At 39.5% G+C, this 16,087-nt stretch overlaps 2 protein-coding genes across 2 annotated transcripts in view; one reads left to right on the top strand and one right to left on the bottom strand.

Annotated features, from left to right (window-relative positions):
* Window positions 1-87, top strand: part of mrps25 (mitochondrial ribosomal protein S25) — a 4,394-nt gene extending 4,307 nt beyond the window's left edge. Inside the window, exon 4 of the mRNA XM_059332282.1 lies at window positions 1-87. This exon is cut by the window's left edge and continues 414 nt beyond it. The gene's annotated coding sequence lies outside the window, so the exon portion shown is untranslated.
* A 2,895-nt stretch (window positions 88-2,982) lies between these two features.
* LOC131971013 (rabenosyn-5) lies at window positions 2,983-10,855 on the bottom strand. Its single transcript, XM_059332278.1, has 12 exons — window positions 10,760-10,855; window positions 9,526-9,803; window positions 8,907-9,029; window positions 8,196-8,296; window positions 8,052-8,097; window positions 7,801-7,962; window positions 6,793-7,055; window positions 5,803-5,873; window positions 5,618-5,704; window positions 5,415-5,517; window positions 5,177-5,281; window positions 2,983-5,095 (listed from the first exon to the last, which is right to left on the bottom strand). Exons 2-12 carry the CDS (start codon window positions 9,686-9,688, stop codon window positions 3,995-3,997), a joined length of 2,325 nt encoding a protein of 774 aa, XP_059188261.1. The 5' UTR covers window positions 9,689-9,803; window positions 10,760-10,855; the 3' UTR covers window positions 2,983-3,994.
* Window positions 10,856-16,087: the final 5,232 nt, after the last annotated feature.

Genomic DNA, 16,087 nt, shown 5'->3' with positions numbered 1-16,087 from the left:
GACGTTCCACCTGGTGGTTCTATGTGTGTTTAGGAGCCGGTTCCATAAAGTCAAACACCAAATAAACCAGGCTGATGTCCAACTGTCTGCCTCCTTTTCAGCTACTTCACTTCTAGAAAGATAATTCAACCAGATAGTCCCAGCAGCATACGCTGTGATAATAACTCAGCATATAGCTGATTATGTTGAATTTGCTTTATGGCAGTAGTTCTCAACCTTTTTGAGTCGCGACCCCCAATTTAACATGCATGTTGTCTGTGACCCCCGCTCACTGAACACAATCTCACACGCACAGTTCAGATCACCCAAAAAAGAAACAAAATGACCAAAAAAGACAGAAAATGACAAAAAAGACAGAAAATGACTAAAAAAAGACAGAAAATTACAAAAAAAGGAAACAAAATGACAAAAAAGAAACAAAATGACCAAAAAGACAGAAAATGACTAAAAAAAGACAGAAAATGACAAAAAAAGGAAACAAAATGACAAAAAAGACACAAATTGACCACAAAATGATCAAAAAAAGACACAAAATGACCAAAAAAAGAAACAAAATTACCAAAAAGACAGAAAATTACTAAAAAAAGACAGAAAATGACAAAAAAAAAGGAAACAAAATGACAAAAAAGACACAAAATGACCAAAAAGACAGAAAATTACTAAAAAGACACAAAATGACCAAAAAAAGGAAACAAAATGACAAAAAAGACACAAATTGACCACAAAATGATCAAAAAAGACACAATATGACAAAAAAAAAGACATTAAGTGACCAAAAAGACTAAAACACATGAACACTTTAACACAGTGGAGACAGAGCTGACTTCCTAAATGATTTGGCGACCCCCAGAAATCATCTCGCGACCCCAATTGGGGTCCCGACCCCAAGGTTGAGAATAGCTGCTCTATGGAACAGAATCAACTAAAGATATGTCAGACGAACCAGAATAAGCTTGATTTATTTGGTAAAGAGGCCTCAGTAACACACATTGGTATATGAGTTAGATCTGTCAAAACTGCAATGCTAACATTAAATAAAAACGCCTGTGTGGTTAAAGTTGTCCCTCTGTGTCAACATTATAATAATTTAAATCCTAAGTAAGCATAACCACATATTATCAAGCCCAGTCAACAAATGTTCACCAGATTTATGACAAGAACAAGAAACATTTTTAGACACTTTTTTTTATTTTATTGGTGCTGAGATGAAATTTCCTAAAGTTAATAAATTGATGTATGTGTTTTTTAAAATGTTTTACCAAGTTAGCTAAAATCAACTGCTATCAGACACGAAGAAGCTCCTCCAGTTATTTACACTGTCACAAAACATTTACAGTGTTAAACGTTCTGTGGACGTCACAGATAAAGCAACAGACGATAAAAACACTTTGTCCATGAAGAAACATTGTGACTGACAGGAAAGCAGCACCATGACGGATAATAATACTGGCTGGCATTATGTAGTGTTAAATGTGTCTGACAAACAAAAACCTGGTTAAAATGTTGCACTGACTTATGAATTTAGTTCATCTTTACAAATACAGATAAACGTCTGTACACACTGGGCTTTCAGTGAATTCTGGGCTCTTATTTGTTGCCTTGGCAGATAGTGTTTGGTATTGTAATGGTGAGTGCTGGTTGGATGAACTTGAATACACTTCTGAGATGAAACTACTGGATGGATAACATGCTTTGCATACACATCTTGTCTGACAGCATGGAACTGGAGCTATGTGTTGATAGATTAGTTTGTCCAAATGTATTAAAAAAATAAAAGCAGGAAGACGAGCTTGGCCACGAGCTCGATAGAAGGAAACACGGACAGAAGTCATGCAGCCCAAGAGCTCAGCTGGTTAAAGGAACACTCCACCGTTTTTTCATATTAAAACATGTTATTGGGTCAAGTAAGACGAGTTGATACAGACCTCTTGCGTCTCAATGCGTGCACTCAATCGCCCTGGCGCGCGGCGCCACTTGGCTAGCACTTAGCTTAGCCCAGTTCATTCATTAGGATCCAAACAGATGGACAGTTAGAAGCGACCAAACTCCTCCACGTTTTCCCTATTTAAATACAGCTACACGAGTAGTTAAACCACCAAGTATGGCGACACAAAATAAAACGTGGCGCCTGAAAAATCTTCTCCCCTCAGGAGTGATGATATTACTGCGCCGAGTCGAAGTGCTCCCAAGTGCTATTCCGCCATTCATTATAGTTCTCCTTTTTATCCGCTTAGAAAAGCGCCACGTTTTATTTTGTGTCGCCATACTTGGTGGTTTAACTACTCGTGTAGCTGTATTTAAATAGGGAAAACGTGGAGGAGTTTGGTCGCTTCTAACTGTCCATCTGTTTGGATCCTAATGAATGAACTGGGCTAAGCTAAGTGCTAGCCAAGTGGCGCCGCGCGCCAGGGCGATTGAGTGCACGCATTGAGACGCAAGAGGTCTGTATCAACTCGTCTTACTTGACCCAATAACATGTTTTAATATGAAAAAACGGTGGAGTGTTCCTTTAACAAGATCACAACCTGCAGGACGGGGAAATGTTTAGTTCACTTGGCTCAATGTGGCATTTAAAATGCTTTTCAAAATAAAGGTCTACATTTCTCCCATGCTAAGGCCAACATGACAGACAAGATGCACAGAATAAAAAAAGACCAAATCTGCTCGAGGGTGACCATGCAGACAGCAAATAAGTTCAGATATAGATATATTCAAATAACGTGTTCATTTGAATTCAGTGTTACAGAAAAAAAAGAACTTTCACTGGAACAGAAATTAACAGCTGTTAGAAGAGATACTTATTCAACTCCTGCCATGGACATTCACAGGTGTAAATACAGTTATTTATAGTAGGATTAGGGATTAAAAGCTTTTCCTTGTGATAGTGTCATCATCACATAACAGGAGCAACAACAATGGCTTGATTCTGTGTAATGTGCCTTCAGTTTCCCTCATAGACGTTTGACACAAAGTTGTCAGTGGCTGAATGAGTCATTTAAGCCTGTGATTACATTTAAATATAGAACAAGTTATTTATTGAAACACTAGGCCTGATTTCATTTGTTTATTTGAGTTATCAGATGTTCATCAAGTCTGATTTAGTTCATGAGCCAGTTAGAATAGTAACACATGGTTTGGTTCATTAAACAGAAGATTTCACTTCCTACAGATGTTTAACAAGATGACACTCTTATTAATGCAACTCCACCAACCTTAGAGTTATGTTTTTATATTTTGTGTTTTATTACAGGACCAGTTTTTGACACCAATCAAAAGAGAGATTTGACAGAACTCTTGACACTAAAAGTGAAATTTGATTAAAATTGTTATTGCGGATCTAAAAGCAAAACATTTGAATTTGTGAACAAAAATAATACATTACTTAATGATTTTTATTGCAGTGTCAATAGTTTTGCACTAAGATCTATTTTTCCAATTGCAGTGTGGAACTGCTTATGTTTTATTACATTTTAAAGAAAAAAAATAACCCTACTTTTATGATGTGATCATTGATTTTGAAGCGTACATCAGTTGTGTTTGTTCACAATTACATTTTGACTTTCTTTATAACTTCTGCCAAAGATCCAAATCATATCTAGTGACTGATAAGGCCTCAGGAAGCTCAGACATCCCATTACAGAAACCATTGGTCAGTCTTCCAGTGTTCCTGTTTGTCCTGAAACAACACTGCTGTTATCTCCAGCAACATGCCTGTACCAATGGATTTATGCTAGCAGTGCTCAGACGCTGTGCATGCTGGGAGAGGCTCCAGCCCCCTGCCACCCTGGACACGAGAAGTGGTTAAGAAAGATGTTTGGAAATGAAACGAGTCACTCCAACGCTGAGCTCTAGCACATATTTAATTGTGGGAGGAGCCTTGTGTCTGTGTGGTGCAGCAGACCTCCCCCAGACTACCATCAGTGGGCTCATGAGTCAGTAAAGTGAGCTAGCCTTGCAGGACTTGGTGAGTAGCAGGGGTTCTGAGGGAAAGGTGTCAGTGCTTCTTCTTCTTCTGTTCTTGGAGAGTGTGCTGGAGCTCTCTGAGGTTCTCCGACAGCAGCTCCACCTCGTCCAGCCGGCCGCTGAGCTTGGCATCAAAGATGTACGCTCTAATGTTGTCGATCTGCTGCAGCAGCAGCTCTTCTTCTATCACGTCCACGTCGGGCAGAACCTCGTCGTCGTCCCCGTCAAACGGGTTGGTCGACACTTCTGTAGAGTTCCCAGAGGCCTCCAGGAACGGGTTTCCCGTCTCATCCTCCTCCTCGAAGGGGTTTCCGGCTGCCGCCTCGGCCTGCTTGTCCTCCGACACTTCTTCTTCTTCTTCTTCTTCATCGAATGGGTTGTATTCTTTCTTCCCATTGCTAACCTCCTTGTGCTCCTTCTTTATGTCCTCAAAGAAGGGATTGGATGGATCCTCCTCAATGGGAGTAGAGTCCTCCTCGTCGAAGGGGTTGAGGGAGGTGTTGTTCTGCCCCTCACCACCAGGGGGAGTCACGTGCCCGCCTAAGCTCCTCAGCCTGGGAGGAGACTCCTCCTGGCTGGTGAGAGCAGGGAATGCTCTGACAGAGGACGGACTCCTCTCAGCTTTTGGAGTCAGGTCCCCATCTTCAGCGTCGTCGTCTCCTTGGGGGGCCCCTGCAGGGCTGACGGACAGCGTCCCCTCCCAGGTGTAGGTGGGCTGTGCGGAGCCCCCCGTTGGGCCCCAGCGCTCCCGCTCCTCGCTCTCCCGGGCTTCCAGGCGCTCCAGCTGCTCCTGCTGCAGGCTCTCCTGGTCGGCCAGCTTCTGGGAGAGCTGGATGGCCAGGCTGGTCTGCTGCTGGTCGTATTCATCCTGCAGCTGGCGCAGGTTCTCCTCCAACATGGCCACCTCGTCTGCCCGCTGGGCCACCCGGGCCTGGCGGAGGAATGACTGAATGTTCTCGATCTGCTGCAGGAGCGGGTCCTCCAGCTCGCTGCGTGTGTGGACGGCGTCTGCGGAGGGCAGCCAGCCTCCTGCTTTGGTCATGCGTGGCGCTCTGGGGGCCTGGGGCAGCTCCCCGTTGGTACTGGGAGGTGGACGGGTTTTCTCAGACTCCTGTTTCCTCTTCAGGGCCTCCTGAGAAGAGAAATATATCAAGTATGAACATTCAGGAAGTCCCTATGTGTTTGTGGAGAAATAAACAGTCAACAAGCTCACCAGTCTCTCTTGTTGGACTCTCTTTTCTTGTTCTTGTTTCCTCTTTTCTTTCAGCTCTTCATATTTATCTTTCGTTGGTAAAGACATGAGACCTAACAGTTTCTCCTAAAACAAGGAGGACATGAGGAATGTGTAAATCAGGGAAAAGGGATCAAAGGGAAGCAGCTGTACACTAGATATAACAGAATGATGATTGGGAAGATGCTTTGTTTCATGTTGAGGAATATGTGAACTTCACCTGGACAAAAAGCGTGGCTGTGTAGCGGATCATCTTCTGCAGCTGGAGGGCTTTGGGGCGCGGCGGTGGATCGACTTTAGCTCCTAGTGTTAAAATCTTTTTACTGAAAAGAAAAACAGAAAACTCCATTTCACCTTTTTTTAAAACTCAACATTTGACAAACATGACAGAGGACTGAAACAGTCATTAAAGAGGGACATTACCTCAGGGCATCAATCAGCTCGTAGTATTTCTGCACTTCCAGTCTCAATCCACCAGCAGTGTCAAGGTTGTATGTAGTTTCTCCAGCACTGAAATCACACAGCCATGACTCTCACATCAAAGATTAGTTCTATTTTCTATCAGACATGCTTACTAAATAACTTTTTGCTTTTTAAATGTGTCTCACTTGAGTGACTCGGCCATCCTGATGTATTCTGGAGCCCTTTCATCCACCTTCTCCATGCACATCCTCAGCCTCTGGCAGGAAGACACGTTTTGAGCAAGTGAACAACAGGAAAGCCCAAAAGACAAAACACAGAATGACGGGAAGGATACAACAGTGTAAACTCAAGACCGCTTGAAAAGAAAACAGAAAATCAACTGCAATACAGAGGGAACAACAGAAGAGAGAGTCAAATGGAGTGATTTTTTTGTAATTTGAGGCTCCGTTCACACGAGGACGGTCTGAACAGAAGACGCAAAAGTGGCGTCTCGTCTTCACTTTTTATTCCTCGTTTAGACGAGCGTTTTCAGGAGGAAATCTGCTGCATACGGTGACGCAAAAGTGTGTGAAATGTGATTGTATGCAGCCAGGCGGCATCACTTAAAGCCATAAGAGCATCTTTGGGCATGCAGAAGTTTTCACGCCACACATTTTCATCAGCTACTCCTTCCACAAAGTTCTCCTCCATCACTAGATCTCCCAGGTCTCGTTCACAGCCGTCTGGCTCCTCCCACCAATCGCTGCATCCAGAATGTGATGGAGGTAATTCCAGATCCTTCTCTGTTCACTAATACTATCTGTACATATCCTGGACATTTGGTGGAAAGACTCCTGTAAGTTTATTAGAGCTGCCAGAGCAGCTTGAAGGTCCCACCATGGAAATAATCCCACGTTTCTTTATTTCCTGTCCTGGAGCATGTATGTGACGTAAACACATACGTGACGTGAGCAGATCAGATCAGAGTTTTGTGTCTTGTCAGTGTAGACGACACGCTACGGAGGAGAGGATCTAACTTTTACACTTTGGAGGGTGGTTTCAGATTTTTGCGTTTTTAAGCCCCAAAACGCCGTCACCGTCTAAACGAAAGGCACTTCCCATAAAATATGTTGTCGTTTTTACCCGCGAGCGTCCTGGTGTGAACGGAGCCTGACTATGTGATTGTTTGAGCCAACCTCGTAGAGTTTCACTATATCCGGCGTGTGGTCCTTCTCTTCCAGCTTCTGCTGTCTCTTCAGTAGTGTGTCCATACAATGGTGACAGCAGCGAATCTTCTCGTCGTCTTTCTCCTCCAGCATGGAGGTGACGCTGCTCAGGCTGCTGATGCTGCCTCTCCTGGAGCCCATCCCGCCGCCGCCGCCTCCTGCTGGGGGAGACTGGGACTGAAGGGGGCTCCCGGGCACACACAGGGCCTCTCGGGTCCCACTGATCAGCTTCTCTGTCAACAGACAAAAGGCAAATCCCACAGCATTGAGACACATATCATCACCCTGTTAAAATAATCACCTCACTCATTTTTTTTCAAGTTTTGCAGGAAACACAAAAAACTTCACCAAGAGTGTCACATATGACATTTATTGATCATTTCACTCAAAAAGGATGTAACAAATGATGGCTGTTGGCATAATAATAATAACACTGTGTGTAAATTATGTAACTTAAGAGAAATAAATGACTTTGTGACTTAAGCAAGATATGGTAACACTTTATTTTGAAGGGGTCTACATAAGAGTGACACAAGCCTGTCAGAAACATGACATGACAAGTATCATGAGCATTAATGTTACTGCAAAGTGTCATTAATGTTCATGACACATCCCATGTCATGTTTATGACACGCTCATGTCACTCTTATGTAGACACCTTCAAAATAAAGTGTCACCATATCTTGCTTAAGTCACAAAGGCATGTTCAAAAAATTGCCTAAGTCACATTTTATTTTGACTTAGGCATAATGAATACGCCTAAGTCACACACTTGACATAGGCCACTATCTTAAATGGGTAAAATCACATGATCTGATCAACTGAGGATGGAGGAGATTCTACCATAGGTGGCTATGAGGAGATGATTTAGGCAAAAAAACCCACATTTTGACAAAAAATGATGATTATTTTAACAGTGTGACGATATTAAAAACTTGATGATATCTTCTTTTTTTCAAAGATTTAGTTTATACGTACGAGCCAAAGGTAAGGGGACGAACTCCATGCACTTCCTACACATGATGGAGCCACAGAGGCGACAGTGGTGCCGCCTGTTCCGGATGTTGAACTTGTTCCCACAGTCAGGACAGAACGGGACGTCTGAGTCATTGACCCATGACACCACGGACTTCTCAATGGCTAGAAAAGAGGAGGGACACCCATCAATTTATAATATTACACATATCATATTGAGAAACACTAAAGTTGTAATGAAAACATGGGCAAACCTCTTATTTTGGCGGTATCCGAGTTGACCCTGTCAAACGATGTCAACTGAAACAGTAAATGAGTTCGTCACGCTCAGGTGTAATGAACAATAACAAGACATTTATGGTGTGAATGAGTTTTAATGTGTGCTAGTGTATGCAAACCTTTTCCAGTCTAATGATGAGCTTGTTGACCTCGATGACATAGTGGTCTATCCTGGCTGCACGGTGCTTTTTAAAGAAGTCCAGGTGACTTCTGGTTGCTCCTACAGAAGCAAAGAGAATAGAAACCGGAGGAGTTTCAGATCAGAATCAGAATCAGAATCACTTTATTAGTCCCTTGAAGGGAGATTTGTTTTGCAGCAGGACACACAAGACAAGGTACACAACAATACAAGACAAGGTACACAACGATAACATAATAAGACCCAATAAATATCTAATAAAACACAGTCAAAGAAACGCCATACGTTATATAAAATCACTGACACATGTTCGTTGCAAAGCTGATACCCCTAAATGGAGAGTTACTACCTAGTATAGGTAAAAAGTGCAATGTGCAGATGTGCAAGAAACAGACTTGTGAGCAATGAGCAATTTGAGGGCTACTTTCTGTTAGTTAAATAAATGTCAGTTGGTATAAATGAGACCTTGAGACCTTGACCTATGACACATCAAGCCCGCAAACAAAAAGGTGGAGAATTTATTTATTCTATTATTATTTATTATATATATTTTTTTATTTATTTATTTATTTTTTTATATATATATTTTTTATTATTTATTATATATTATTTTTATTTTTTTTATTATTTATTCTATTATTATTTATTATATATATTAATTTATTTATTCCCCCCCATTGTCCACACTCACCCAGTTCCTGAGGCTCCCACATGAAGGGGTCGTAGAAGGACTCGTAGCTGCCCGTGTCCACTCTGTCCTCTCCATCCCGCTTCAAAAACTTGTCTTTGGCTTTCTTTGCTTTCTGAACCAAACCTGTGCACAAAGAGAATGAGGAACCAACTACCTCTAAGTCTACAATAACATCAACTCATTTACAGTCTCATCATAATTTATTTGCATGTCTGCGTTTCCAGCCAACATTCTCTCTCTTGCTGCATCATTTTCCTGTTTCGTCTACTGTCCCTCTCTGCAGCAGAATAAGTTGCCAATTCATCCTGGCAACATTTCCCCTGGTCCAACACTGCAGTGCTGCTATATCACACTGAAACTGGACCTCTGAATCTGCTTTTTAATAATGCCTTTACTGTCTTTTTGCAAAACCAGTCAGCGCAAAGTTCTCTTTGATTCTTTAGACTAGAATGAGATAAGATCCTGTGGTCTATGTCTAGTACCTTCAGGTTTAATGCACTTATGTAAGTCGCTTTGGACAAAAGTGTCTGCTAAATGACATGTAATGTGATGTAATAAGACTCAAATGACTTTGTGGTGCTAAGCAGCAGAGTCCACAGCTACAACCAACAGGACTCACTCTTGAGCTGTCCCCGAACATGGCGGTCGTCCCCAGAGTGCTCCTCTTCGTAGTGGTCCTGGAGTTGGTAGAATGACTGAAGATCCTTCAGGCACAGTGGGCAAAGAAAGCCCTCCTTCACTTCACCTGTGCCCTCAAAGGGGGGCGGGTAACTGGAGGCCATGACAGTTGTTGGAGAAGAGACGCAAGCTGGGAGATTCTTGCTTCAGTCCACATGTCACGGGGTCTGCAGCCCCCCCCATAACACCTCCATCCTGGGACCCTGGAGCAGACTGAGGCTACAAAACAAAACCAATACATCACATTCCACATACTTTGGTTTCACATATTCACCAACAAGCTCAAAAAAACTTACTTGATTCCTGTGGTCTATGTCTAGTTCCATCAGGTTGAATGCACTTATTGTAAGTCGCTTTGGACAAAAGCGTCTGCTAAATGACATGTAATGTAATGTAATGTAAAAATAGATTTAAAAACGTGTAATGAGTTTTTTTTAACCAAATCTGGTCATTATGCAAATCTAATAATTTGACTTTTATGCGACTAAAACATGGGAGGAAGGGCTGACAGGGCAGAACAAGCATTACAGTAATAGCTAACAGAAATATACATTAATAGAGAATTGTGCAGCTGAACTATACGTGGTATAAATGAATAGAATTGTGGGACATTATTACACATGTATAGATTTAGGGTAATTATCGTGTTATAGTGCTTTAATGCATAAAGTAACAGGCTCAAATAAAGCTTCCTATCCTTTTTTTAAAAGTTTAGCTTATAAACTAGCGTTTCTGCAGACAGTTTAATGAGTTGCACAGCAACAAACACGTCACGATGATCAGAGTGGCTTGATATTCTCGATCTCATGCATGTAAATGAAACAAAATGAACTTTAAACGCTACATTGTTACCAAGTAAATGAGCTGAGAGTTCATTCAGCCCCGCAGCCAGAGGAGACACGCCTAACAGGACGATCAGGACACTGCTCTGACTGGGTTAGGATCATTTCAGGCGACATAGCTGCATATAAGTGAACTATATACAGTTATACAGTTCATTCTTTATGTTAGGTTAGCGGCGGAACACTGAATGTAGCGTTAGCTGCAGGATGCTAACAGCATGCTAACAGCAGCTCTCGCCTTTTTTAGCCATCGTTGTTCAGAACAAATAACCTCTAACTTCACAAAAACAACAACTGGCGCATTAATCAACACGATGGATCTGTTATACTTACAAATGGATCCAATAATAATAACAATGTGGTGACAGTTTGGGTTGTTGACAGCTCGACAGCAGCAGCTGGTCATGTGACGAGCATCCAGGCGGTACGGGAGGAGGAGAGGGACAGACGGGACGAAAGGCGAAAGAGCTGGGCGGCACTGTGGCAGAGCATAGATAGATAGATAGATAGATAGATAGATAGAGAGATGGATAGATAGATAGATAGATAGATAGATAGATAGATAGATAGATAGATAGATAGATAGATAGATAGATAGATAGATAGATAGATAGATGGATAGATAGATAGATAGATAGATAGATAGATAGAGAGAGAGAGAGAGAGAGATAGATAGATAGATAGATAGATAGATAGATGGATAGATGGATAGATAGAGAGAGAGAGAGAGATAGATAGATAGATAGATAGATAGATAGATAGATAGATAGATGGATAGATAGAGAGAGAGAGAGAGAGAGAGATAGATAGATAGATAGATAGATAGATAGATAGATAGATAGATAGATAGATAGATAGATGATAGATGGATAGATAGATGGATAGATAGATAGATAGATAGATAGATAGATAGATAGAGAGAGAGAGAGAGAGAGATAGATAGATAGATAGATAGATAGATAGATAGATAGATGATAGATGGATAGATAGATGGATAGATAGATAGATAGATAGATAGATAGATAGATAGATAGATAGATAGATGGATAGATGGATAGATGGATGGATGGATAGATAGATAGATAGATAGATGGATAGATGGATGGATGGATGGATGGATGGATGGATGGATGGATGGATAGATAGATAGATAGATAGATAGATAGATGGATGGATGGATGGATGGATGGATGGATGGATGGATGGATGGATGGATGGATGGATGGATGGATAGATAGATAGATAGATAGATAGATAGATAGATAGATAGATAGATAGATAGATAGATAGATAGATAGATAGATAGATAGACTTTATTTATTCCAAGCTGGGAAATTCCAGTGTAGCAGCAGCATTACACACAGAGACAATAACAACACAATTAAATAGAAAGAACAACCTAGGCATACTTCAAGCAATAAAATATAAAAATACAATAAAATACAATAAAATTTGTTTGAGACTGTAATATAACGTCACACTGTTAAAATATCGCCTAACTCATTTCTTCATGTTTTGCAGGAAACATAAAAAACTTCACCAAGAGTGTAACATATGACATTTATTGATCATTTCACTCAAAAAGGATGTAACAAAGGATGGTTATTGGCATAGTAATAACACTGTGTGTAAATTATGTAACTTAAGAGAAATAAATGACTTAGACAGTTTTTTGAACATGCCTTTGTGACTTAAGCAAGATATGGTGGATATGGAGAAATGCAGGATCTTCTTCTCTTGGTTCACTAGATCAGTTGTTGCTTTCTGTCCTTCTGCTCTACAGAGTTGGTAAAAGGGCTTTTGTTTACTCTGCACCTTCTGCTGGAATATGCTGCAGAAAGAATAGAAATTAACTGAATTTGTTACTTTGAGAACTTTTAAATCCAAACTAAGAGTTATTGAGGCCAATTCCATAACATGCACTAGTTTCTCATGCTGTGTTTAAGCTCTGTGTCTTATGTAAATATGTAACTGTATTTACAGTTCAGAAGGAGGTGACGTTTAGCAATAACTGAGGTAAAAGCTATCACTTCCAAGGTCCTTTTACTTTTGATACTTTAAATACACTCTGCTGATTATACATCATTTTACTGAAGCATGGTTTGGATACAGGACCCTTGCTAGTGTAGTATTGATACTTTTACCTATAGCAACGATCTGAATACTTCATGTCTGCAGCCTGCTTACTACTTCTGCTTCAGATTTTAAAACTGGGCACTCTGTTTCCTCTCTGTTCCCACCCATCCTATTAATCATATCCACACTTCTGCTATTGAGACACTTCTTCAGTTTCTCTATCCAGCCCTCTTCACTTGTCTTGTTCTTCTTCCCATATCTTGCCTTGACTCCACTGCATGCGACCTAATCATCATATTTCAGACATACTACTAATCAAATATAGATTAGTCGGATAAAACACAAACATGTAGTGGTCATTTGTGAGGCATGTGAACATTGAGATGGTAATTTGTGCTCTAGTGTTGTGATCAGTTATATTGTATTTTATTTAATTACATTTCACCAGATTATACTAGTTCCATTTCAGCTGCAGTTCAGTTCAATAGCTGTGTTATCTGTTCTCAGAGCTATGTGTATGTGTGACAAAATGATAAATAAACATGTTGCAAATAGTAAAATGTATTAATAAGTAAGTGTTTGCCCCCCTCACTGCTGAAGATATTAATTAAAACAAATTATTATTGTGGTATTAGGTCATTTCATTTAAATCACACTTGGATGAATGGGTCATTTTTGACCCATGTGTGTAAACTCTATGTAATAATACATAAAGTATGAGTATTTACAACCATTTGCATTATTCCGCCTGTATATTTTGCCTTCTATATGTTTAGTCTGCATATTTTTTTTAGCTCATTTTATTCTTATTCTGTATATAGCTTGTGTATGTATATGTGTATGTGTATATTTCTTTCAAACAAGGGTTCTGAGAGAAAAGTAATTTCAATTCTCTATGTGTACATTTGTAGCAGAACTGACAATAAAGTGACTTTTGACTTTTTTGACTTTATTTATACAGTCTATGCTTTTGACTTGACTTTTGAGAGGCAAAATGTAAATAATGATCAGTTGTTATCAAAAATAAGATATTTAAAGAATACTAAGAATATTCAATCATAAAATAAGTTGATATTAAAAGATGGAGCACAGAAACACACAGCAGCAATAAATAACATGAAGGGAATGAATGCGGGTCATTTTTGACCATGTTGTGCATTAGAAGGGTTAAATGATATCTCTTCGGATTTATCAACATAAACTTATGTGGCTAAAGCCAGTGGTGGAAAAAGTATTCAGATCTCGTACTTAAGTAAAAGTACTAATACAACACTGTGAAATTACTCCACTACAAGTAAAAGTCCTGCATTAAAAGCTTACTGAAGTAAAAGTACAAATGCATCATCATCAAAAATTACTTAAAGTATCAAAAGTAAAAGTACTCATTATGCAGAATAGACCCACTCAGATTGTTTCATATATTCTAAAAATATATTGTTGGATTATTATTTTTGATGCATTTATGTACGGACCGCTTTAATTTTCCCAAGGTAGGGCTCATTTTAACAACTTAATATACTCTTATGATGTTCAATTTAAAACATGTTAGCAAACATTTCATATTAATTATGTTTTTATGTTAAATCTTGAACTGAAAAGTAACTAAAACTGGCAGCTAAATATAGTGGAGTAAAAAGTACAATATTTGCCTCAAAATGTAGTGAAGTAGAAGTATAAAGTAACATAAAATGGAAATACTCAAGTAAAGTACAAATATCTCAAAATTGTACTTAAGTACAGTACTTAAATAAATGTACTTAGTTACATTCCACCACTGGCTAAAGCCAGACTTTTTCCCAGCAAATATCTCCCAAAAATATAAATATACTAAAGTCTAAAGAGTGTCCCCTCTCCTCTCCAGCAGCTCTCCTGTAGGAGGCGCTGTGAGCCTCTCCACAGGTCAACACCTGATCTGGGCTTCCTCTCCACTGCACGGCTTCCTCCCGCGACCACAGGTAAGGATTATTAATACATGAATGGATGAATGAATGAATGAATGATTCCCAACCTGATCACCAGGAACCCTGCAGCAGATAATCTAAACATACCGGAGCATGTTTATGTTCTTCCCCCTGCTGTTCCTCCATCTTTCTCTTTGCTTTGAACTTTCTGTCCTAACTGTCTGTTCCAGTCAGAACAAGCAGTTTGGACACCACCAACATCATGTGAGTGCATCGTTTCACCTTGTTTCTTGTTTGTGTGTAACTAAATGACGCAGTCAATACTCTCTTTGAAACATAAACATAAACATAAACATGTTTACTGAGTTCACCTGTGTTGGTGTGCAAAATGCTGCAGTGGTTCTCAGTCTCTCTGTCAGGAACATTTACATTCATTGATAATCTGCTCATAAATATGCTCAACGATATGAAACGACAAGAGCCTTCAGGTGGATTCCTGCATCATCATTATTATTATTATTATTATTATTATTATTATTATTATTGTTATTAATAATAATAATAATAATAATAACTCTGGAGAGTACCCCAGTCAGTATCTAGTTTCTGAGACTTCTGACTTGAGTTAAAAGCTTTATAAACTTTATGATATTACTATATTTTATAGCCTGGTTAGAAGCTGCTGCTGCTTGTTTCTGGGGCTGTGTGATGGCCAGTGCCGTGACGTCAGTGGGAGCTAAAGTTGCTCAACTTGTTGTTTCAACTTCAATATTTGATTGTCCATGCTGCTAAATAATTTAATGTCAAGACAACAAGGACAACGGAGTTAACTCAAATGAATCTTGCTATTTGACTTTGAGTATTTAAAGTTTAAATTACTTTTTTTGCACAAATCTTTGTTGTATTGAAAAGGAAAAATTAGTTATAATAACAAACAAACAACATAGAGTTTTACAGTCTGGATCATGATTAAATGTTAATGAATGCACAGGTATTTCTGGTACGTACATCTGATGAATAAATATTCTCTGATTTTTGCTTTCATGTTGTCACACATGATAGTTTCATTTATTTATTTATTTTCGGACTTATTAATTTAAAAACTATTTAAAAGGGAAAATTTACTGTAGCATACACTGTATATTCATCCTGTATAATAGGTTGTATAACAGGTTCCCTAAAATAGCAGTGCATTATATATATATAGATATTTACTGTGTATTCATCCTGTATAATGTCCAGTTTATTTCCCTGCTAAATGTCTTCTTAATCCACTGAAGCATTACTAAGTTGTGTGCAGCTTCAGTGGAGCTTCATGAAGCGTCAGTGTGTTCGTGTCTAAGTCACGTGTTTGATGAATAATTAGCATATTGATCAGGCCTGCGGGCAGCTGCTCTGATGGAATGAACCCAATTAAAGTGAGCAGAGGATAGCTGGCAGACTGTGAGCTGCGTTAATCATTCTGGCTGAAGCTGTGAAGCAGAGTGGCTGCTTTGTTGGACTGCTCATTAATTAGAGCTGTTGGGTTGAATCAACACTTTAATAGACTTTAATGGTGCACTAAGGAATGAATTAGTGAAACTAAAGCAAACCATACACTTTGACCAATGCGTTTTATTGTCCAACAAAAACATTGGTGGTCGACTTTAAGGCAAAGGTAGCTTTTAATGTACAACATTGGGTT

The sequence above is a fragment of the Centropristis striata genome, chromosome 5, assembly GCF_030273125.1.
Source record: "Centropristis striata isolate RG_2023a ecotype Rhode Island chromosome 5, C.striata_1.0, whole genome shotgun sequence".
NCBI lineage: Eukaryota > Metazoa > Chordata > Actinopteri > Perciformes > Serranidae > Centropristis > Centropristis striata.
This window is presented reverse-complemented; position numbering and strand designations above follow the sequence as displayed.